This window comes from Lontra canadensis, unplaced genomic scaffold (assembly GCF_010015895.1).
Source record: "Lontra canadensis isolate GAN:19392208 unplaced genomic scaffold, GSC_riverotter_1.0 scaffold64, whole genome shotgun sequence".
Lineage (NCBI taxonomy): Eukaryota > Metazoa > Chordata > Mammalia > Carnivora > Mustelidae > Lontra > Lontra canadensis.
Genome location: NW_022631058.1, coordinates 12,367,482 through 12,390,963, shown reverse-complemented (window position 1 = coordinate 12,390,963; position 23,482 = coordinate 12,367,482). Strand labels below are relative to the sequence as shown.

At 38.3% G+C, this 23,482-nt stretch overlaps 1 protein-coding gene across 1 annotated transcript; it reads right to left on the bottom strand.

Annotated features, from left to right (window-relative positions):
- Positions 1–3,147: 3,147 nt before the first annotated feature.
- LOC116879971 (cytochrome c oxidase assembly protein COX16 homolog, mitochondrial) lies at positions 3,148–22,894 on the bottom strand. Its single transcript, XM_032878678.1, has 4 exons — positions 22,647–22,894; positions 14,705–14,776; positions 7,420–7,482; positions 3,148–3,826 (listed from the first exon to the last, which is right to left on the bottom strand). Exons 1-4 carry the CDS (start codon positions 22,713–22,715, stop codon positions 3,710–3,712), a joined length of 321 nt encoding a protein of 106 aa, XP_032734569.1. The 5' UTR covers positions 22,716–22,894; the 3' UTR covers positions 3,148–3,709.
- Between the last annotated feature and the right edge of the window lie 588 nt (positions 22,895–23,482).

The following is a 23,482-nucleotide window of genomic DNA, read 5'->3' as shown; positions in this document are numbered from 1 at the left end:
GCAAAAAGAGAGAGCACAAGCAGGGGGAGCAGCAGGCAGAGGGAGAAACAGGCCCCCTGCTGAGCAGGGAGCCCAACTTGGGGCTGATCCCAGGACCACAGGACCACAACCCGAGGTGAAGGCAGATGTCCAATGACAGAACTACCCAGGCATCCCATGATTTTTAACTACATTAAAAAAAATTTTTTTTTAATTTATTTATTTGACAGAGATCACAAGTAGGCAGAGAGGCATGCAGAGAGAGAGAGGAAGGGAAGCAGGCTCCCTGCCAAGCAGAGAGCCCCATGTGGGGCTCGATCCCAGGACCCTGGGATCATGACCTGAGCCGAAGGCAGAGGCTTTAACACACTGAGCCACCCAGGCACCCCTTAACTACATTTTTTGAGTGATTTTCTTAAAGCTTACTCTAAGGCTTACAATATATATTATTTACCAAGATCTACTTCAGATTTGTACTAACTCAGTATCAATAAGATAGACAAATTTTCTTCCTATTTGGCTTGATCTTTCTTTACTTTTTTGTGCTATTATTGTTATACATATTACATCTATGCATGTCACAAGCCCAACAAACATCTTATAATTATTGACTTATGTTTTTCTATGTGTTTCAAAGAAGTGTTTTTTAAAGATTTATTTATTAGAGAGGGAGACTGAGAGAGAACACATGCATGCACATGTGCATGAGTTGGGCGGGGAGTGGCAAAGGGAGAGAGAGAATTTCCAGCAAACTCCTAACTGTGCACAGAACCCAACGCAGGGCTCGATCTCACAATCATGAGATAACGACCTGAACCGAAATCAAGAATCGGATCTTAACCAAATGAGCCACCCAACTACCTCTAAAGAAGTTGTTTAATTATTTATAAGCTTTTAAATGTTAACCTTCTTATTTATCAAGTTTGGTTCTCTTCTTTGCTTCCTGTGGATTCAATTATCATCTGGTGTTATTTCCTTGCTCCAATAAAGCTTCATTCCCACCCCCTTTTTTTGTTCTATTATTGCCTAATATATTACATTTCTATATGTAGACCTCAAAATACATTTTATAGAAAGTGTTTTATTTGTTCTTAAATGAATTCAGAAAGGAAAAAATGTAATTGTGATTTAAAAAAAATAATTACTTAAATACCTTTATTGGTGCTCCTTGTCTTTAAATTACCATCTGGCAGTCATGTCCATTCTATTGATGACCCCATCAAAGGCATTTCTATTACACTGTCTCTGACTTCTAGAATTTCTCTTTGACTCTTAAAATTCCCATCTCTCTGCTTATATTACCCATCTGTTCTTTCGTGTTGTGTACTTTTTCCATCAGAGCTCTAAACATATTACTTATAGTTATTTTAAATTCTCAGTCTGGTGAGTCCAACTTCCTTGCCATATATGAATCTGATTTTGATGCTTGGTCTTTTCAGGCTGTGCTTTTTGTATTTTAATATGCACTGTAATTTCTCTTTTCAAAGTTGGACATAATACTCAGCTGGATTGGGGAAAAGAAACTCCACTGAATAGACTTCAGTGAATTGGTAGTATTGTGAAGGGGGAAGGGAACATTCTATGGTTTTATGATTAGGTCTTAGTCTTTTAGTGATCATGGTCCCACATGACTTTCACTACTACCTCTCCAGGTTTCCTCCCCACACCCCCAACCCATTTAGGTGAAACAGGAGGCTAGAAGGGACTAAATTGGGTAGTTCTCTTACCCTAGAGTTGGTTAAGCTCTGGCAAAATCCAGTGTGATTAGTCTCCAGCAAAAAGTTTCCTTTGAGGCTAGGATTTTTGTTAAGAACAAAATTCAGAGGACATATTTCAGAATGGTTCATTTCTCCTCCCCCCTGCTGAAACCACAAGATTTTTCTAATATTCAGAGTGAGAATCTAGTGGGGCTCCAGGAACTAAAACTCACAAAAATATGCCCCTGGCCTGGTATCTAGGAGTTTTTAACTCAAGCTTGCCCATGCTCTGTCTCCAGTAATTAGTCAATTACTCTTCAAGCATTCCTACCTGATCCTGGCTCCAACAGTGGCTTTCAGGTGGGTTCTCCTCCAGGTAACCTGTGATCCTCTCTATTTGTCTGTCTCAAGTTTTCAGTTGGTGGTTTTGTCCTGCGTCCTCAATTCTCTCATGGATCAAAGAATAGCTGTTGATTTTCAGCTTTTTCTTTGTGTTAGGATGGGAGGTGTGACTTCCAAGGTTCCTAAATGTTTGACCAGAAACTGAAGTCCCCCATGCTGTTTTTAAAGAAAATGTCAAACAATTTCCTAGATGAGTTGTACCATTTTACATTATACCAGCAATGTGTGAGGGGTCCAGTTTCTCCACATCCTTACCAGCATTTGGAATCGTCACTTTTTTATTTCAGCTATTTTAATAAGTGTGTAGTGATTTCTCAAGGTAGTCCAAATTTGTATTTCCCTGATGGCTAGTGATGTTAACCATTCTCTTCATGTGCTTATTTGCCATATTCATATAGTGAATATATTCAGTGAAATGCTGCTTTGTGTCTTTTGACCATTTTCTTATTGGACTGTTTGCTTTTTTACTACTGAGTTTTCAGAATTCTTCATATATTCTAGATATGAGCCTTTTATCATAAATGTGGTTTGCAGGTATTTTCTCTCAGTCTGGATTGTCTTTTCACTTTTAATGGGGTCTTTGGAAAACATAAGTTTTTAATTTTGATGAGATTCAATTTACCAAGTTTTTCTTTCATGAATGTTTTTGTTAAGAACTATTTTTCAACAATTATACACTAAGTCCTGAAGACTTTCTTTCTTCTTTTCCCAAAAGTTTTAAGTTTTACATTTAGATCCATTTTGAGTTACTTTTTGTACATGGAGCAATGTTAAGTGGAGGTCTATTATTTTTTTTGGCCCATGAAATCCAACTGTTCTCTAATGTCTCATGATTTATCATCATTAAATAATCAGCTTGATTTTCTTTTTGCTAAAACTAACCCACTGAAAACAGTGATCTTGATTGGGCAAGAGGCAGGTAGATTTACAATTTTTTGTAAACATAAGGGGGAGTATTTCAATTGAGACTTTAGGCACCTGGAACTCAGTATGAAAAAAAATCAGAGAGTGGGGTAACAGGCTGGCTAAGACACAGGTAAAAAGGAGAAAATAAACTAAAAAAAAAAACTTCTCTCAATTCTATCTTTTTGCCTAGCATTTAGATCATAGCAAACCCCAAGTTAAAAAAAGAAAAAGAACAGAACTATAGTCAAGTTGCATGCAAATTATGCTAAGGCATAAAGTATACCTTTAAAGCAGTATTTCTAAATTGTAGTCACATAGATAACAAATTTGGAATACTTGAACAAATTTGTTGTATCTGTATATAATATGTACTACTACATGATCTTTGCCTTAACCAAGAACAATATTATTTTCTCAACATGTTTTAATGGTATCAACACAATCATCAGTTATATACTTTGGAGACTGATTAGTATATCATGTGAGGTATTATAAGTAAAACCAAAACTCTCATCACCTGTGACTGATATTATTTTCCTACACAGGATTGACAAAAAAATCACTGCCTGATGTTACTGTGATTTTTTATCAAGATTATCTGTCATCACATTACTCACATCCAAGCTTCTGCAGGTCTGAAATTTTCTTCCCCCTGAGTATGTAGTGGGAATTCCAGTTGATAACATTTTTGTTTAAAGAAAAAGAAAAGAAAAGAATCAACTGAATCAAGTTGTCTTAGTCTTAAGAATTTCTGGATTTCGTCCTTGGAGGAGGTCAGGATCTTCCCAAGGCCTGGGTCCTCGAATATTCTTCCAGTCATCAAAAGCGGAGTCCTTTATTTTCTACAGAGCCACAAAAATTAAAGTATATATATTAGGGTAAAAGTCCTGTGGCTTTGATTAGGACATTACTAAATGAAGGACTAAATGAGTGGAAAAAATCCAGTAGGCCCTCAATTATAATTGTAACAAATAAATCAGCTGCATGTCACACATACTAACTGAAGTAGTAACATATCTTCTAGGATTTGGAATTTTTCTTGTTTGCTGTGGAGGTTAATTAGAAAATCTTTCTCCCTCCCCCCATCAGAATAAAATTACTGAATTAGAGAAAGAGTCTGCATACTTTATTTCTGAGAGCACAAAGAAAGGCAAGAAGCCAGGAAAACAAAAGTTCAACTCTGAAGGCTGACTCAGCTAATAATGACTAGCATGGGTTAGCCTGATGACAGTAGTAAATGAGAGGAAAAGAACAAAGGTGGAGACCCTAAAGTCTGCTAGAAGGAAGAAAAGAGACTAATGATTTGTCCTGCACCTGAGAAATGAGCCTGAGCCTGCAAATGAAGACATTCCCCACAGCTGCCAGGAGCAAATCCCTTTTATTCAATAAAACCTAGTTTAAACTACAGTTTGGATCATCGTACCTTCACAGTATGAAATGCCGCCCAGCACAGAAATGAAGGTCGAATAAAGGGAAGAATATAAATGGTTCTTCACCCTTCAACACCACTCTGACAGTAACTTTTCTACATCTACTTCTATTGTTCTGGAATTACTGAGAAAAAAAAGGCTCAGAGAACAGAGAATCGCTTATATCCAGAGATAGGAAAAACAATATGAATTTACACTGACACTTAGATAATAAGCCTTTCTCTTTTACTAACAAGCTGTATAACCTTGGGCAAGTGATTTAATAAGCCATCTGGGCACTAATTCCCTCATAAGTAATAATAAAAAGGCTGAACCAAATGGTCTAGATGGTTTCTTCAGCTCTCAAATTCTATGGTTTCCAAAATAACTAAAAGAAAATTTATTCCCAGACAAACCCTCCAGAGCATCACTACTGACATAGTGCTTATAGATTGAGAAGTAGCAAGTCACTGGTCTTGACAAAATAATGGGGAAGTAGTGAACTGAAACCATGCTCTAAATGTCACTTACAGTTTTGCTAGGAATCTATATTAAATATACATAAATGAACAAAGTTCTACTTATTTAATGTGCAAGGAAATAAGTTATTTTCAAGTAAAGTATTGAAATTACCCAAAGTTACAAAAAGCTTTGAAGAAAAGATGGCATTTACCCAGGTAACATAAGACAAATATGCTTGAGAATTTAAGAATATTTCTTAGATGGGATGCAAGGCCGGCAGAACGACTTCACATAAAACTGTTCCAGTCTTCACAGGTCTACAGTAAATGAAAGTGTCTCTGTGGAATTCAGCAAAACATGGACAGTCACTGAAGACCATGCTGTACATGTGTTGGGCAAGACCACCTAAGGCTTACCACTTAACAACCAACTGTTACAGAATTGAGTATGAAACAGAATCAAGAAGTGCTGAAGAAACGCACTGCCAATCAATACTGGATTTTCAGCCCTGCTACAGTGGAGACCTCTCTTTAACACCTACCTTGACATATGCCTGAGACACCAAAAAGGCTAATCTTTAGGAATAAGGATTACGCCGAGAGTAAGACCTGCTTTGGACTCATTGCAATCCAAGCTCTGACAAGATCCTCTGGAGAGACAATTTGGAGAATGAGTCCCATAGAGTTACAGCAGTATAGGAAACACCAAAGACTTTCCACAGAGCCTCCCTTAAAAAGACAAACCAAGCTCAAAATAATCAGCCAATAATTGAACTGCCTGCTAAAATGAAAATCAACACTCTTCATAAGTCTCTTCAATGTATTATTCACAATGTTCATCTTTCAAGCAAAATAACTAACCATACAAAGAAACAGGGAAGTATGATCCACAGGCAAAAAATCAACAATATACAAGAAATGGAAAACATCTTCCTAACCACATGCTATAACACCATTTGCTATTAAACACGAATTTTTGCTAATCAGATGGGTGGACGATGACACATTGTTATCATTTTAACTAACATTCCTATAAGCGTGGTATCTTGTCCTATGTTTAAGAATGATATTTATTCTCCACATCACATTTGTATCAGGGAGATACAAATCAAAACCACAATGAGATACTACCTTATACCAGTTGGAATGACTAAAATTAACAAGACAGGGAACAACAAATGTTGGGAAGGATGTGGAGAAAGGGGAAACCTCTTGCATTTTTGGTGGGAATGCAAGATGGTACAGCCACTCTGGAAAACAGTATGGAGGTTTCTCAAGAAGCTAAAAATAGAGCTACCCTACAACCCAGCAATTGCAATACTGGGTATTTACCCCAAAGATACAGATGTAGTGAGAAGAAGGGGCACATGTGCCCCAGTGTTCACAGAAGCAATGTTCACAGAAGCAATGTCCACAATACCCAAACTGTGGAAGGAGCAGAGATGTCCTTCAACAGATGAATGGATAAAGAAGATGTGGTGTATATATACAATGGAGTATTACTCAGCCATTAGAAAGGATAAATACCTACCGGTAACATTGATATGGAAGGAATTGGAGGGTATTATGCTAAGTGAAATAAGTCAGTCAGAGAAAGACAATTATCATATGGTTTCACTCATACGTGGAATATAAGAAATAGCACAGAGGATCATAGGGGAAGGAAGGGGAAAACTGAATGGGGAGAAATCAGAGAGGGAGGCAAACCATGAGAGATTCTTGACTCTGGGAAACAAACTGAGGGTTGTGGAAAGGGAGATGGGTAGGGAGATGGGTAACTGGGTGATGGGCATTAAGGAGGGCATGTGATGTGAGGAGCACTGGGTGTTATAGGCAAATAATGAATCACTAAACACTTCATCAAAAACTAATGATGTACTACTATGTTGGCTAATTGAATTTAAATTTAAAAATATCATTAAAAAAAGACACACACACACAAAAGAATGATATTTATTTCCTTTTTGCTGAAGTCTTTAAATTCTTTACCTCATGTTCCCACTGACCAACTAAAATGTTAAACTTTTCCATGTTGATCTGTAAATGCTGTTCATATTTAAGTAAACTAATTCATCATAACAGTATTTTTAGGATTCCTCATTTAACTAGTGACCTTATATACATTATTTTTTTTTTTAGGCTGAACTTCTGAATTTTAATATATAAACTCATCAATCTTTACTTTTAAAGCTTTTGAATTTTGTATCACATTTAAATCAATTTTTCTGACTTAAGACCACAAAAAAGAATCTCCATTTTTCCCCCTAGTATTTTAGCACTTTTTTTATTTTTAAATTTTTGTTCTACCTAGAATTTATTCATTTTAACACGTGAAATATAGATCCATCATATTTTCTTTTTCTTATCAAATGATTACATAGTTGTCCTAATACTATACTGTTTGGGGTCATTTTTTTCTGCACTGGTAATAATTTAAGATAGAATCAGTCACTGGCTAGGAAAACTGCTACAAAAGAGAGATTATATTAACATTATATATTATATTATATTAACTGCTACAAAAGAGAGATTATATTAACATATAACATATATTAACATATGTACCTCATACTCGGATTCCAATGATATTTTATTCATTTTCAGTTTTTTTTCTAATTCAGGATCAATCTGCAGAAAAGAAAGAGGAGCCATAAGTTATTTAAGTCTGTTAGATTCTATTTTGAATTTAAAAAGTTATATAAGGGGGAAAAAAATGTTATATATGGAATGGCTGGGAAGGTGAGGCTGGCCTAATGATTAATTGACATAAAACACATGAACAGGAGAAAAACAAATTTAATTATATATGTACAGGAGGCCCACAAAGACATGAGACTCACAGGTAGCCAGGAAATTGAGTCAGGCAATTAAATATCATTCTGAGCTAAGGAAAATGAGGTAGGAAGCTAGTGTTTAAAAGGGGAGGAAGACAATTCACAGGAAGATAAAAAGCAAATGTTTGGTAAACAAATGTCCACTATGCCATGCAGGTAAGTCTTTCTGATATAAAAAGTTATCCCTGGTAATAGGTCTCTTCTTGGTACAGGCCCTCCATCTAAGTTGTTTTAGGCAGTTAAAGGAGAGATAAAAGTCCTTTCCATAGTCTGCTAGGTTTTCAGCTCAAAATAATCCACATGTCAAAATGGTACATTTTGGGACAGCATATCCTGCTCCCCCTCAACACCAAACAGTAGAAGGAAAAAAACAAAAACTAAAACCTGCAATAATCTCTAGAGTAACCTTCAGTGGAAGAATAAAAATACAGCTTTCTAACCAAAAGAACAATAACAAATTAATAAAACATTATTAATCCAAAAGAGGACCACAAAAAAGTCAGAAAGAAATAACTGTAACAAACAGCACATAAGAAGTATATTTAAACCCAAATATATAAAAATTTACATTAAATGCAAATGGATTTAATGATCCAATTAAAACACAAGACTATTAAAAACATATATTCTGTTTATAAGAGAAATATTTAAAACCTAAGTATATAGAAAGGTTAAGCTTAAAAAGGAAGCTAAAGAAGTCATATTAACATCCAACAAAACAGCCTTTAAGGAAAGAAGCGTTATTAGCAAGCAAAGTTAAGAAAAAGGTAACAGGTCCAAAATGGAGTCACTTCTGCTAAGCATGTCACCAAACTGACACTCAATATCTAACCCAAGTTCCACTCTCTCTCAGGAATGTAATCTTAACCAGTCAGTCTGGAACTTCCTGGTCAGAGGAGTGAGGTAAACTGCCTGACTGTCCCCGTCTGTCCCCCAAAGAAAGATGAAATAACATGCTCTTTCCTTGTCCCTGCTCAGTTCGGTCTTTAAAAGTCTCCTATTTTATACAGCTCTTCAGAGCTCTTTCCTTTTGCTAGATGCAGGAATCAATGAATAAAATCAACCTGATCTTTAAATTTACTGATATTTATTTGAAATATTAAAAGATTTTATTTATTTATTCATGAGAGAGAGAGAGGCAGAGGGAGAAGCAGGTGCCCCAAGGAGCAGGAAGCCCCATGCAGGACTTGATCCCAGGACCCCAGGATCATGACCTGAGCCGAAGGCAGACACCTAACCATCTAAGCTACCCAGGCACCCTGAATTTTTTTTTTTTTTTAAGGAAAACTTCATTATACTAAAAACTCAGCCATGAAGATGTACTAACTCTGAAATTATGTGTGCCTAATATCATGGTGAAATGGGAGTCATAATAGAGATGTCAGCACAATTTTCTCAATAGCAGATAGAAAAAACAGATTTAAAAAGTCAACCCTACATAAAATTTGAGAAAACCCTACAAACTTGACCAAATGAATGTATAAATGGATGTGTAAATTTTAATATGTACCCAACATTGCCAGACGTACATTTTTTCAAGCGCACATTATATATAAACTGATCATATGCTGTGTCATAAAGTAAGTCTCAACAAATATCAAAGAATGAGCTCATTGAAAATATTCTTTGATGACAATGCATCTAAGTTAGAAATCAATAAAAAATAATTAGAAAATCCCCTATACTTATAAATTAAGGAAAAACACTTCTAAGTAGCTTCTGAATAACTGAAAACATTTTTAATTAAACAATTGTGGACATATTATATATTAAACTTGCATGACATGCTAGGCCCATGTTTAAAAGGAAATTCGTCAGCTTATAAGCATATATTACAAAAAAAAGAGGATGCCTGAGTGCCTCAGTCAATTAAACAGCTGCGTTTGACTCAGGTCATGATCCCAGGGTCCTGGGACCAAGTCCCACATCGGGCTTTCTATTCAGTGGGGAGCCCGCTTCTCCCTCTCCCTCTGCCTGCTGCTCCCTCTGCTTATGCTCTCTGTCAAATAAATAAATAAAATTCTTTTAAAAAATTACAAAAAAAAAAAAAAAGATGGACAGGAAAAGAGCTAAGAATCTACCTCATAAAGTTAGAAAAAAGAAAAAGGAAAAAGTAAACAGAGAACAGAGCTAATTAAAGATCAAACAAATGCATGACAGGAGAATAAACTTAACCAAAAGTTATCGATAAATCTCAAGTAAAATCGACTTAGAAGAAAGAGAAGTCACAAATATGAGTATTCAGAATGAAAAGGACGTCAACAATATAAATTTTATGGGCAACAGATACTCGGATAATATGAATACTTTTAGGCCCACAAACTTGAAAAATTAGACAAAATGGACAAATTCATAGAAAACTACAACTTTCTAACATGTAATAGAAAAAATAAACTATTTGAACAGTGTTATGATGTATAAAGAGATGAATCTGAACTTTAAAATCTTATGTAAAGAAAACCCCAGGTTCAGGTGGCTTTACCAGTGGATTCTACTAAAGAAGAAATAATGCCAGTGTAACAAAAAACCTTCTAGTTATGTGGTGAGCACAAGTTTGATGTCAAAATTTGAAAAAGATAGTAAGAAAACAGGCCAACTTCACTAATGCAGAATTCCTGAAGAACATACTACAAAAGACAGCAACATACCAAAAAGACAGTATACCAATAATCAAGGTGAGTTCATTTCTCAGGAATGCACAATTAATTTGAAAACCACAATGTAATTTGTAAATAAATTAATGCAACAGAACAGACAACAAAACAGACACAGAAGAGCAGGAAGGAAAATGTTATGTCAGTAAATGGTGCTTGGACAACTTATTGTCTATATTAGGGGAAACATTCTATAAGCAGAGTTAGGGATCCCCAGAAAAAGAAAGACCCAGACATTTCAGGTCCCCAGCTATCCCCTGCCACTATTCCCCCACCCCGTGGATGTATGCCTTACCAACTCTATTTGCCCAAGCACACTTCTTTGCAGAACTGCCTAGGGGGTGTTAGAATTACAAAGAAAAGAAAAAGAAAAAGAAAAAACAAAAAACAAAACAGCAGTTAAGAATTTTAAGGGAACAATGGGAATGTAAAAACTAAGTCTCTAATAGGCCAGTAGATAGCCTAACCATATCAGAAACAAAAAAATCAATGGTAAAACTCCTAGTGCTATTTCAAAAGTAAATATTGACCTAGCACATTCTTGAGTTGTCTTTGCAGGATTGAAACTAGCAGAAAATTTAAAGCTTGTTTTTCAGAACTGTTTCTCTGTAGTCAGCTACTGTTTCTTTTCAGACCCCACTAAGAAATACACTGGCCATGGGTCAACTGATAAGGTTCCAGTCTATGAACAAGCAGGCCCTGGCAGACCTTACCTGAGAAAACCAGCCCAAGATCCCATCCAGCTCAGCACTTGGGTGGTTCAGTCATTTAAGAGTCTGCCTTTAGCTAAGGTCATGATCCCAGTGTCTTGGGATGGAGCCCCATATCAGGCTCCCTGCTCAGGGGAAACCTGTTTCTCCCTCTCTCGCTATCTCTCAGTCATAAATAAATAAAATCCTAAAAAAAAAAAAAAAAAAAAGAAAGAAAGAAAGAAAGATCCCATCCAGTTTATACTAGCTTGTGGATCATGTCCATAGCCCCTTTCCTTTGTCCAACAGTTACTATGCTTCAGTACAGTATTAAAGTCTTTGCCCTGTGAGGAGCACAGGTTTCATAAGATACTATGTCTGCACAACCTTATTCCTGCCTTTACATGTGATGACAAAGCTCCCCTTTCTGAATATCCATCCTAATCTTAAATAAAAAGAACTCTCTCACCCCTGTTTGGGTAGTCATGGATTTGGAAGTTATTTCCATGATCTTCTTCTTGTTTGCTGCAAATCAAGTTTCCTTTGTGTAACAACTCCGCCTGCTGTAATTCCTATAGATTAGCTGTTGTAATCTCTATCTGAACTCACCAAGGAGCAAACAAACTCAGATTAGTTGAGTTACAGCTAGTTCCGTTATAATTCCTCTAATGTGTGTGGGGTTGTTTTCCAAACCACCAAGCAATTAACTCAATTCTGACACTACCTACCTGGAGATAAGAGTCAGGTCCCACAGGTTAGGGGCTCAGTCATCTAAGATAGCCTCCTTCCCCACTTCACACACCAACTGCAAATCCAGGATGTCACCTGTACTTGACTGTCTATAGACTGGAGGTTCCAACAATCCCTCCCTGAGCAACTCACAGAGCTGAAACATTTTATTTATAAAAGACCAGATGGAAAAGACACACAGGCAAAGTACAAGGGAAGGGTGTGGAGATCACATGTCCTTTCTTTCTTTTTTTTTTTTTAAGATTTTATTTATTCATTTGACAGAGAGAGATCTCAAGTAGGCAGAGAGGCAGGCAGAGAGAGAGGAGGAAGCAGGCTCCCCGCTGAGCAGAGAGCCCGATGCAGGACTCGATCCCAGGACCTTGAGATCATGACCTGAGCCGAAAGCAGAGGCTTAACCCACTGAGCCACCCTGGGCGCCCCTGCATGTCCTTTCTAAGGGGGCTACTCTCCCAGCACTTCTACAAGTTCCCCAGCCAGGAATTTGTCTGAATCTTATCTTTTTGGTTTTATTCGTGCTTCATTACATGGGGATGACTGATTAAGTCCTTGCCATTGGCAACTGATTCAACCTCTAGCCCTACTCCCCTCCCTGGAAGTCAAGAGGTGGGACTGAAAGTTCCAACCCTGTCTCACAAGGCTGGCTCTCCTAGCAACCAACCACCATCTTTAGGTTACCCAGGGGCATTCCATAAATCACTCACACAACAAAAGACACCTTGCTTGCTCTCAACACTTAGGAAATTCCAGGGATTTTAGTTCAACGCCAGAAAATAGGGCAAAGACCAAATACCTATCTCTTATAAATCAGAATATCACAGTTCCTCACACTGTGTACAAAAATCAATTACATTTGGGTTTTATAGTTGCAGATCTGAGTATAGAAGGCCAAACAAAAATTTTAGCAATCATATTGAAAAATATTTTTATTTTGGCATAAGAAAAACTTCTTAAAAGGACAAAAAGAAAAAGTAACTCTGAGTAAAAAAGGAATAACAGACTACACTAAACTTGTTCATCAAACGACACCATTAAGATGACGAAAAGGTTTATAATCTGCCATGTATAAAGAAATCTTACAGAACAATAAGAAAAAGACCAACAATCCACAGAAAAAATGGGCAACCGAGACCTAAAACATCACAACAGAGGACACACAAAAAAGGAAATATAAGTGGCCAACAGACACTGGAGCAGTGATCAACTTCAACACTCACTCCTCCAGAGCAGGAAGGGAATTGTCCCCCAAGCTATCCAAGATCCAAAATTCAGTTAAAAAATTACAGGGTCAGGGTGCCTGGGTGGCTCAGTCGGTTAAGCTTCTGCCTTCGGCTCAGGTCATGATCCCAGGGTCCTGGGATCGAGTCCCGCACTGGGCTCCTTGCTCAGCACGGAGTCTGCTTCTCTACTCTCCCTCTGCCCTTCCCACTTATGCTCTCTCTCTCACTTTCTCTCTTTCTCTCTCATTCTCTCTCTCAAATAAATAAATAAAATCTTAAAATAAAAATAACAAAATTAAAATTACAAGGTATGTTCAAAGACAGAACATTTACCCACAAAACCAACAAGAGAAAAAAACTAGACACTAAAGCAGATCTATAGTTGATGTACGTTGGAGATAGGACTTTAAAGTAACATATATGTTCAAGATACTAAAGGAAAAAGTAAATAAAAACATGATATCACGGAACATTATATGTATTATACATTCTTTTTAAATTTAATATTTACCCTAATACTTACTGTCTTTAAGACTAGTTGAAGTTGGTGTTTCTCTTAAACTATAAAATTAACTGAGAAAATTGAATGGGTCTTTAATACACTTTACTTTCCTACTAATAATTATTAACTAATATAATTAATATACATTATATAATATATATTTCACTAGCAGATCTCAATAATATTGGTAGAAAAATTTGTGTATATAAATATTATATATATGTACATAGGAAATTATACATATGTATATATGCTTTACATATACAAAACTTGGGGAAAAAACTGAAATATCAGATGTGGCCACAAACAAAAACTACATACTTTTTTTTTTTTTTTTAAGATTTTATTTATTTATTTGAGAGAGAGAGAGAACATGAGAGGAGAGAGGTCAGCAGGAGAAGCAGATTCCCTGGAGAGCAGAGAGCCTGATGTGGGATTCGATCCCAGGACTCCAGGATCATGACCTGAGGCGAAGACAGTCGCCCAACCGAGCCACCCAGGTGCCCCAAAAAACTACATACTTCTGAATGAATTAATCAGAGTTACTTAACTAGAGTTCTTATGTAACACCTGGCCTAAATTTGTTTGTGATTGTAAATCAAAGAGGGTGAAAATCCTAGCACTACCTCTAAATAGCCATGTATCCATAGCTAAGTTACTGAAGCTCTCTGAGCCTCAGTTTCCTCACCTGTGAAATAAATTTCACATATATTTATATGTATAGTTTCATATATAACATATAAATATATACCTAAAAAAGATAAGTATCATTATTTGTAATGAAAAATAATTTTCCTTTCCTTCAGTTTATCAGTATACTTTATATATCAATATAATTTATAAAATTACTGGTATTAATATAAAACAGCTAATTTGTAATTAGAGTAATATAATGGGAGTGAAATTGTCCAACATTCTCCAGCCCCTTTTAAATTCTAAAAACAACTCTACTGAATATATTTCATTGGAGAATGCAGTATTGCAAATTTTCTATGCGTAAGATAACTAAATTCTTTATACTTCATGATTCATTTCCATATGATCACTCATATTGTCTTAAAGAGTAAGAAAGAGCCCAAAGATCACACGACCCCTTGAAAAATTAGACAAAACTCACACTGCTTAGTACACTAAGTAAATACATCTAAACCTGAACAATCATATACACAGACACATGTTAAACTCCAATTACAGTCCTTACTTTAATTTTCACAGCATCATAGCGGATTTGTGAAAACTCACGAAGACCAAAAGAACCTCCAACAATCAGCAACTGAAACAAAGAAAGGAAACAGTTAAAACAGAAGGGCAGAATTCAGTCTATCTACAGACTAATGTCAACAGTGGCAGTTTATATGAAACCCAATAAATTATCTTCTTGGTGAGCTACCATTCATCCGTTCAGAGTAGATGCAGTATGTACTGTCACTAGGAAACATTTTATCTTATCACCAAAGTGATAAGATAAGTCAGTACCCCATTATTTGTTTTTTTGTTGTTGTTGTTGTTCATTTTTAAAGATTTTATTTGTTTATTTGAGGTGGGGGAGAGAGACAAACAGACTCTGTGCTGAGCGCTGAGTGTAGAGCCCAATGTGATACTTGATGACCCGAGCAGAAGCCAAGAGTTGGACACTTAACCAACTGACCCACCCAGGTGCCCCCTCATACTTGTATTACACCTTATGGTTTAAATAACATCATCACAAGCATTGTATTAGTTGATCTTATAAAAGAACTAAAGCTAAGAAAAAATCCATTTAAAAGATGGGGAAATAAAAGGACAGGCAACTAAATGACTTGCCTATGATCATACTGAGTAAAGCTAGGAATTAAATTCTGGCCTCATTTCTTCAAGACCAGAATTCTTTCAATTTTCTGTGTTTGCAAAATAAGCTAACTAGACAGCATTTTTCTCCATTTTCTTAGCAACTAATAAAAGAATCGCATAAAATATACCACACTTCTCAATACAGGGCAAACCTTACAAGATCCCTCCAGCTGTCATTGCTGATGATAAAACAGCAATTATCTAATGGGCTTTCACCCCTAATCCTAAAGCTGTAATAGTCTAGCAATTTGGATAAAAATAAAGTTTGATCACTACCTTCCTTTTTATGCCAATATACTAGTATCACCAAATAAAGAAATAAAAGATATAAAACACTGTAAAATACAAAACTTTACAATTTTAAAGTTGAAATACTAACAAAGCCTTTAGGTTATGAATTTTAAAACCCAATAAGTCTGACCACATAAAAATTTTAAATGTCTATCCTGACAAATAAATGAAATAATAACAAAGCAAAATCAAGAGACAACAAAGCAGGAAAAATATCTGGCAATGTCAATACGTAAGAATTACCTGTATAAGTAAAATAACTCTTGTCTTTGTGTTTCAATTAAGAGACACATCCCTGGCTTTCGTAACTCTGTCTCAGTCTCCTTTTTTTCATTCTTCCTCATCTTCCCAGCCTCAAAATGTTGGGAGTATCCCAAAAGGCTCCAATTTTCACATTTCTTCTAACTATTCATAATCAAAACTGAGTCCATAGCTGATGTCATCCAATTTCATGGCTTTAAATGGGCTCTATAACCTAACAACCTCCAAATGCATGCTTTCAATGGGAAGCATCCCATTGCCTTCCTATTTGACATTTCCACTTGAAAGTCTAACAGACACCTGGGGCACCTGGGTGGCCCAGCTGGTTACACATCTGACTTCAGCTCAGGTTATGAACTCCAGGTCCTGGAATCTGCCCACATTGGGCCGCCATGGGGGGAGGTCTGCTTCACCCTCTCTCCTCTCTGCCCCTCCTCCACATGCTCTCAGAGAAATAAAATCTTAAAAAAAAAAAAAAAAAAGTCTAGCAGATATAATAAATTAACATTTAAAAAAACTGTCTTGACTCTTACCCCAACACTCTTTCCAGTAAATGTCAACAGCTTTCATCCAACAGCTCAAGCAAACTTCTTCGTAATCATCATAAGCTCCTTTCATTTGTATCTCACAACTAATCCATCCCTGAGTTCTGTCACCTCTTTTTTTTTTTTTAAGATTTTATTTATTCATTTGACAGAGAGAGTGAGAAAGCACAAGCAGGGGGTACAGGGGGAGAGAGGGGAAGAAGCAGACTCCCTGCCAAGCAGGGAGCACAATGTGGGTCTCAATCCCAGGACCCTGGGATCATGACCCGAGCCAAAGGCAGATGCCTAACCATCTGAGCCACCCAGGCACCCCATCACCTCTACTTTTAAAATATTTCCGGCATCTGACAATTTCTGACTATACCTTCTTCTAACATTCTAGTCCAGGCATCCATTATCTCTTTCTGGAACTTCTACAATCATAGTACCCACATGTTACATAATGAAGAATTTGTCTGATCTTTGTCTTGGGTTCCTGGGCAGAAAGTACTACCTGGGACTTTCCTGAGTGACAGGAGTATCTTTGTTATTGGTGGGGGGCCCCTAGGACCACACCTGAGTTTTTGCTAATGAGGTGACTCAGGGCAGGCCCCTAGATAGTTACAGTATACAGTCAGGCCATGCTGGAATGACCAACCATGTGACTAGAGGGATGGGGCTTTAAGCCCTATGATATCAACCTGACCCCCAAGGAGATGGGGCTGGACACCGAGTTCCCTCACATTGTTAATGATTCAATTAACCACACCTAAATAATAAAACCCCAATTGAAAACCTCTGGACACTGAAGCTTGGTTGAGCTTACTGGCTGGTGAACACATCCATGTGCGGGGAGGGCGGCACACCCTGATTTCACGGGAGGAAAAATGGAAACTCTGTTTTTGGGACTTTGCAGACCTTACCCTGTGGTCTCTTCTTTTGGCTAGTCCTAATTTATACCCTTTATAATAAACCTATAATTGTAAGTATAGTGCTTTCCTGAGTTCTGTGAGTCATTCTAGTGAATTACTGAACTTGAGGGGGTTAACAGGAACCCATGAATTTATAATCGGTTGTATCAGAAGCACAGGTGGTCTAAGAATGCCAGAGCTTTCAGCTGGTGTCTCAAATAAGGAGGGTTTCATGAAGGACTATTCCCTTACTCTGTGAAATCTGTGCTATTTCTGATTAGGGCCAGAACTGTACCACCTACCACTCATTACCACAGTATCTACACTCCTAACTAAGTATCTTCATTTGTGCAATAGATCCCGTATTATCTTATCTATTGAAGGAACCAGACTCATCAATTCTCTCATTTCCTAAATCATGAAAATCTTGCTCACTACCACATGAGTCCTCATAAAAAATGCTATTATTTCTCCCACTTATTAACAAACTTCTCTAGACCTCACTTCCTAACATTACTGTCCTCTCTCCTTGTTCCTATATGCAGTAAAATTTCTCGAAGGAGTTGTTGAAGCTCACTGTCCCTCCCACTCTCTTAGACCCATTCCAACCACAAAAGACATCCACATTTCCAAATCCAATGGTTAACTCTCTGTTCTCATCTTATTCATGAGCATCATCTGACACAGTTGATCACTTTACTCCTTTCCCCCTTACACCTGGTTTTTCTTTTACCTGAGAATACTTCTTAGTGTCTTTATTGGTTCTTCCTATACCCTCAACCCCTAATGTTGGGAGTACCCCAGGGCACAATGACTGGTCTTCTCTACATTAATTTCTTTTGTGATCTCAATCAATCCTGTAACTTTAAAAATATTCACATGTTGATTACTAACACTCCACCTTTAGAAGGGATCAAGCAGGCACCAGGGGAACAAAGCAGAACCAAGTAAACAAACAAAGCATACCAGAATAGCACTGCAAGGATTCTGGAGCCTAAATTATTATTGGAATGAAAGCCCAAAATAGTATGCTATTACCTACAAGCTAAGTCTAAGCATGGTGACTGCTTGCTAAAGTAGAAGACTTAAATAGGATACAGAGTTTCCTAACATAATATTCAGAATGTCCACGATACAATAAAAACTCATTTGTCATAGCAAGAATCAGGAAAACAGCAAGTTGAATTAGAAAAGACTATCAAGAGATATTAATATGGAGATAAACCAGATGTTGGAATGATCTGACAAAGATTTTATTTATCTATTTTTAAGATTTATTTATTATTTGAGAGAGAGAGACAGAAAGCGCCCACTGCACCTGCACCTGTGGGGAAGGGGCAGAGGGAGTGGGAGAAGCAGACTCCCCGCTGAGCAGGGAGCCCCATGTCCATGCCGGCTGGATCTCAGGACCCTGAGATCATGACTTGGGCCCAAACCACGAGTTGGACACTTAACTGACTAAGCCACCCAGACACCCCATGACCTAACAAAAATTTTTAAAGGAATCATTATAAAAATGCTTCAGAGAGCAGTAACAGATGTTCTTAAAACAAATGAAAAATTAGAAAATCTCACCAAAGACAGAAAAAAAAAGAACCAAAAGATAACGTCAAGTGAAATGGCAGACTAAGAACCTCCAAAAATCTTCTCCATCAAAGCAATGAGAAAACTGGCAAAAGTTGTCAAAGCAACTTTTTTAGAAATTTGAAAATTAAGCAAAGACTTGCAGTAATGTTGGGAACATCTTCTTAAGAAGGAAACTACCTTTCAGTAAGAACAGAAAGCTTGGTGGCATTTTTATTCCCACCTCCCTGCCCCAGCTCCACGGTACCCATGAGAACAAATAGAACGCATCATGATACAAAGCAGTAACCTCTAAAGGGGCAGCACAGGGTTGGGGCTCCTTAAAATCTTACTCTCTGAGAACTGTCACTGCTTGACCAAATCTGGTGGTTCAGTGGAAATCACAGTCACAAGGCTTGCTTCAGTTTTCCTGACTTGGAGCTCAACTAGTACTAAGAGACTTCTCCCAAGAACTGTTTGTTGAAAAAATTCAGAGGCAATTGTTTAACATTGTGACTGCCTGAGATGGTAGGCAAAAGGGCAAATAACAGTCTAAACAAAAAGCTTCAAAGGAAAATATGAGAAATAAGGTGTCCACAGAGGACTCTGAAAAGTTCTAATGTATTCCTGAGAATCTAGAAGGAAATGCTCATGAACAGAATTGTGCCCATGCCCAGAATTGTGTAAGCTCAGGAAAGATCTGAGAAGGCCTTAAACATTTGCCTGTGGCTAACCTTGAGTCTCTGAGCAAATGGGAAGTAAAAGCTCAAGGCAGAGTTATAACCTGCCTGGCTGAGTGTTGAAGACACACCAAAACAAGCGCACAGAGGCCCTCAAAAAAGACGTACTGGTTCCAGGTGTTTAAGGAAACCTCTACCCAATAAAAAGAAAAATAACCCGATTTAGAGTGGGCAAATGATATGAATAAACATTTCTTCAAAGAGATACAGATGACCAATAGCCATATGAAAGGATGCGCCGTATCATTAGTCATGAGGTAAATGCAAATCCATACCACAATAAGATACCTTCACGTACACTGAGAAGAGTGTAACAAAAAAGATGGACATTAGCAAGTGTTGGCAAGGACACGGAGGATTCATTGCTGGTGGGAATGTTAAATGATGTAGCCACTCCAGGCAATAGCTTGACAGTTCCTCAAAATGGAGTACCAGATAACCCAGCCATTCTATCACTGGGGAGATAACTAAGAGAAAAGAAAACATAGGTACATCCATACAGAAACTTGTACATGAATGTTCGTAGCAGCATGATTCACAAGGGCCAAAAACTGGAAACAATCTAAATGTTCATCAATGGATAAATAAAATGATAAATAAATAGGACAGGATTAGGATTAAAAAATTTTCTAGCCAAATGTTGGAACATTATTTAGCCATAAAAAGGAATGAAGTTTTGATACGTGTTATAACGTGAATGAATCTTGAAAACACTATGCTAATTGAAAGAAGTCAGTCACAAAAGACCACATGTCATATTACACTATTAAATGTATAGACAGGGGCGCCTGGGTGGCTCAGTGGGTTAAAGCCTCTGCCTTCGGCTCAGGTCATGATCCCAGGGTCCTGAGATCAAGCTCCACATCGAGCTCTCTGCTCAGCGGTGAGCCTGCTTCTCCCCTCTCACTCTGCCTGCCTCTCTGCCTGCTTGTGATCTCTCTCTGTCAAATAAATAAATAAAATCTTTAAAATAAATAAATAAATAAAATAAATCTATAGACAGAAGTAGATTAGTGGTTGCCTACGTTGGGGGGAGAGAGGAGAAAACAGGAAGTGACTACTAATGAGCATGGTGTCCCTGATGAAATTATTCTGAAGTTAGACAGTGGTGGTAGTTGCGTAACTCTGTGAATATAGTAGAAACACTGAACCGAGCACTTAAAATGGGCTAATTTTTTGGTGTGTAGGAACTAGTAGGTCACTGGTCAAATTAGAAAGGTAAATCCTGACTAAATGGGTAGTGTGGAAGCTGAAACAAGTATATTCTCTTTCTTCAAGTAGTTTGGACACGGAGGGAAGGAGAGTTGTATTTGCATATATACCTGGTGTTCAAAGTCCTCTTCTGTATGTCCTATGAAGCATTAATATTTATCCAAGAGAGGAAATAATTTCAGCTTGAAGATAAATGTAGTATAGTAATTATGGCATATGCAACTGTTACATGATGAAGAGGATGTATCTTTTGAGTTCTTTCCAGTACTGTTTGGTTTCAGAGTACTGAATTCAACATTCTCCTCTTCAATTTATTAATATGTTTAGGACTCATATTTTGAAACATGGTTCTCTAGGTCTGGTATAGATGTAGAGACCAGTACAGGGTATCACATTTGGGGAAAAGGCTACTGTGGTACTTTCCATTCCCTGAAATAAAATACAAGTGGAAACCCCTAAACTCCTAGAAGGTACTTCAACTCTAGTGGTTTTAATACCGTGGCTTGTGATTTTGAAAAATAAGAAACAAAATCAAGTTGGCCTTCCCTGGGACATGCAGGTGACCACAAGTTAGTGACCACGACCACAATGCTTCTGAATGGATCTCCATTTGGGGGCAGAGGAACCTAGAGGGAGGATAGTTTTTACACATGCCCTGTCATTTACACAAATATAATTACTGCATTATCTTTTAAGATAGTTTTCTTTAAACATTTTTTTAAAAGATTTTATTTATTTATTTGACAGAGATCACAAGTAGGCAGAGAAGCAGGCAGAGAGATAGAGGAGGAAGCAGGCTCCCCGCTGAGCAGAGAGCCCGATGCAGGGCTGATCCCAGGACCCTGAGATCATGACCTGAGCCTAAGGCAGAGGCTTTAACCCACTGAGTCACCCAGGCGCCCCTCTTTAAACTTTTTAAAGGTCACTTCTCTCCTTTAGTTCTGCTTAAATGTGAAAGTTGGTAACTTCATCTTACCAATATCCGTACAAAGAATTAAACAGGATTTAAAAGAAAGTGGCTTTTGTCCACACGTTTTATTGAAATTGCCTCATTTACTATCACATCAAGGCTTGCTGAAGCAAAATAACTTGCCAAGGTGAAGCAACAACAACAAAAAAGGGCGCGGGGGGATGGGGGACAGAGAGTTATCTGGCTGGATTCCAGCTCTGGCTGGTGTTAGGTCAACCTCAACCTGTACCTTCTAGACGAATGAGATCCTCGGGGAACTCAGTGTAGGACAGGACGCAAACACATAAACACCAAAACTACACTCAACGTGCTTCAAAATGATCAACTGCACGTCAGCGACCTTTTGAAAGGTCCTACAATGTGGCAGGCACCGTGCTAAACATTCAGTTTTCACAAGGTTTTACTGAACTCCTACCAACAACCCGGGAAGAATTAAACCAGTTCACAAACCAGGAAGCTGAAACGTGGAGAGGCCCGAAACTGTACAGTCAAGTTAAGTAAATACACCTGGTTCCAACGAGCCACACCACCGTCCAGGTGTAGCAGGGGGTTAACAATGTCAGTTCAGTAATCACCCAGACCTGGGGCAAAATCTGGTTCTGACCTCGCTCCCTGAAGCACACCCTGGTGACTACTAGGGAGGGTAAAAGGGGGACTCCAGATCGTGGTACGAGCGAAGGGAGAGGACTAGGACTGCCACCTGCCGCCAGCCTCTTCCCCGCCCAGGCTGCGGCTCCCCGCCCCCCGCCGCCTCCCGGATCTGGGCCGCCGGGACCCGCCGAGCCGGACGCCCCACCCCTTCCGGAATCCAGCCCCACGCGTTCTCCCTGCCGGCCCTCACCAGCATGGGGACTCCATAGCGAAGCGTCTTGTTCTTGCGCAGGGTGCGCATCACCGAATGTACAGACATGACTGAGCTCTCCCACGCGCGCGGACGCCTAGTCCGACAGGCCCAGCGCGGCCTCCCGAATCCAAGCTCCCTCCCCAGAAGGAAGTCCTTGACTCGCCTCCTTTCCTTGGCCTCTCGGTGCTCGGTCCTCCCCCGATCGGCATCCGCCAGGCAAAAGCAATAGAGATGCGCGTAACACACTCGCGCGTCCGTGGGGAAATTCGTGTGTCGGCCATTTGGTTCCGTGACATTGGTTTGTAGTCGGGACTTACGGACTGAAGCCGTATTTGTAGCCCTCATCAAATGATGTGGAAACAGATACCTCCCACGTTCTGGGTCTTGGCCAACGTCTTCTGACGTTCCCTAGCACATAGCCGCTCTATAAAATCAGCTAAGAAAAAAAAAAGTTACTTTCGAGCTAGTATTGCAGCTTCTGGTACTCTTGGCTATTTGTGGGATGGGGAGTTCTACAGCTTAATAATTAAGATTTAGAAATAAGTCACCACAAAAGGGTAGGTTGAATGGCAATCAGTGTAGTCCCTTGATATCACTGAACCTTTAATGCTAGTGCTTTAACTATTAGATAGCTTGTAATGTTCAGCCATTTATGAATGTCTATTTTCCACTCATTCTGCAACCCTCCAGCACACATTTTTGCAGTCATTAGAAGGTGAGGAAAACAGAGATGGAAAGATATAATCCCTGCCTTAAAGAAGCTGGTAGTTTAGTGGTCAAACAAATGAGCCTGTGCCTTAAGTGCAACAGTTGCTCAGGAACCAGCCCCCACG

What these genes read in the sequence shown, in the direction of transcription:
- LOC116879971 (XM_032878678.1), bottom strand. Translation starts at nt 22,715, where the DNA reads ATGTCTGTACATTCGGTGATGCGCACCCTGCGCAAGAACAAGACGCTT. An exon ending in ATGATGCTGTGAAAATTAAA is followed by an intron (nt 7,483 to 14,704) that starts GTAAGGACTGTA and finishes TCTTTTCTGCAG; the next exon opens with ATTGATCCTGAATTAGAAAA. An exon ending in CATTGGAATCCGAGTATGAG is followed by an intron (nt 3,827 to 7,419) that starts GTACATATGTTA and finishes GTGGCTCTGTAG; the next exon opens with AAAATAAAGGACTCCGCTTT.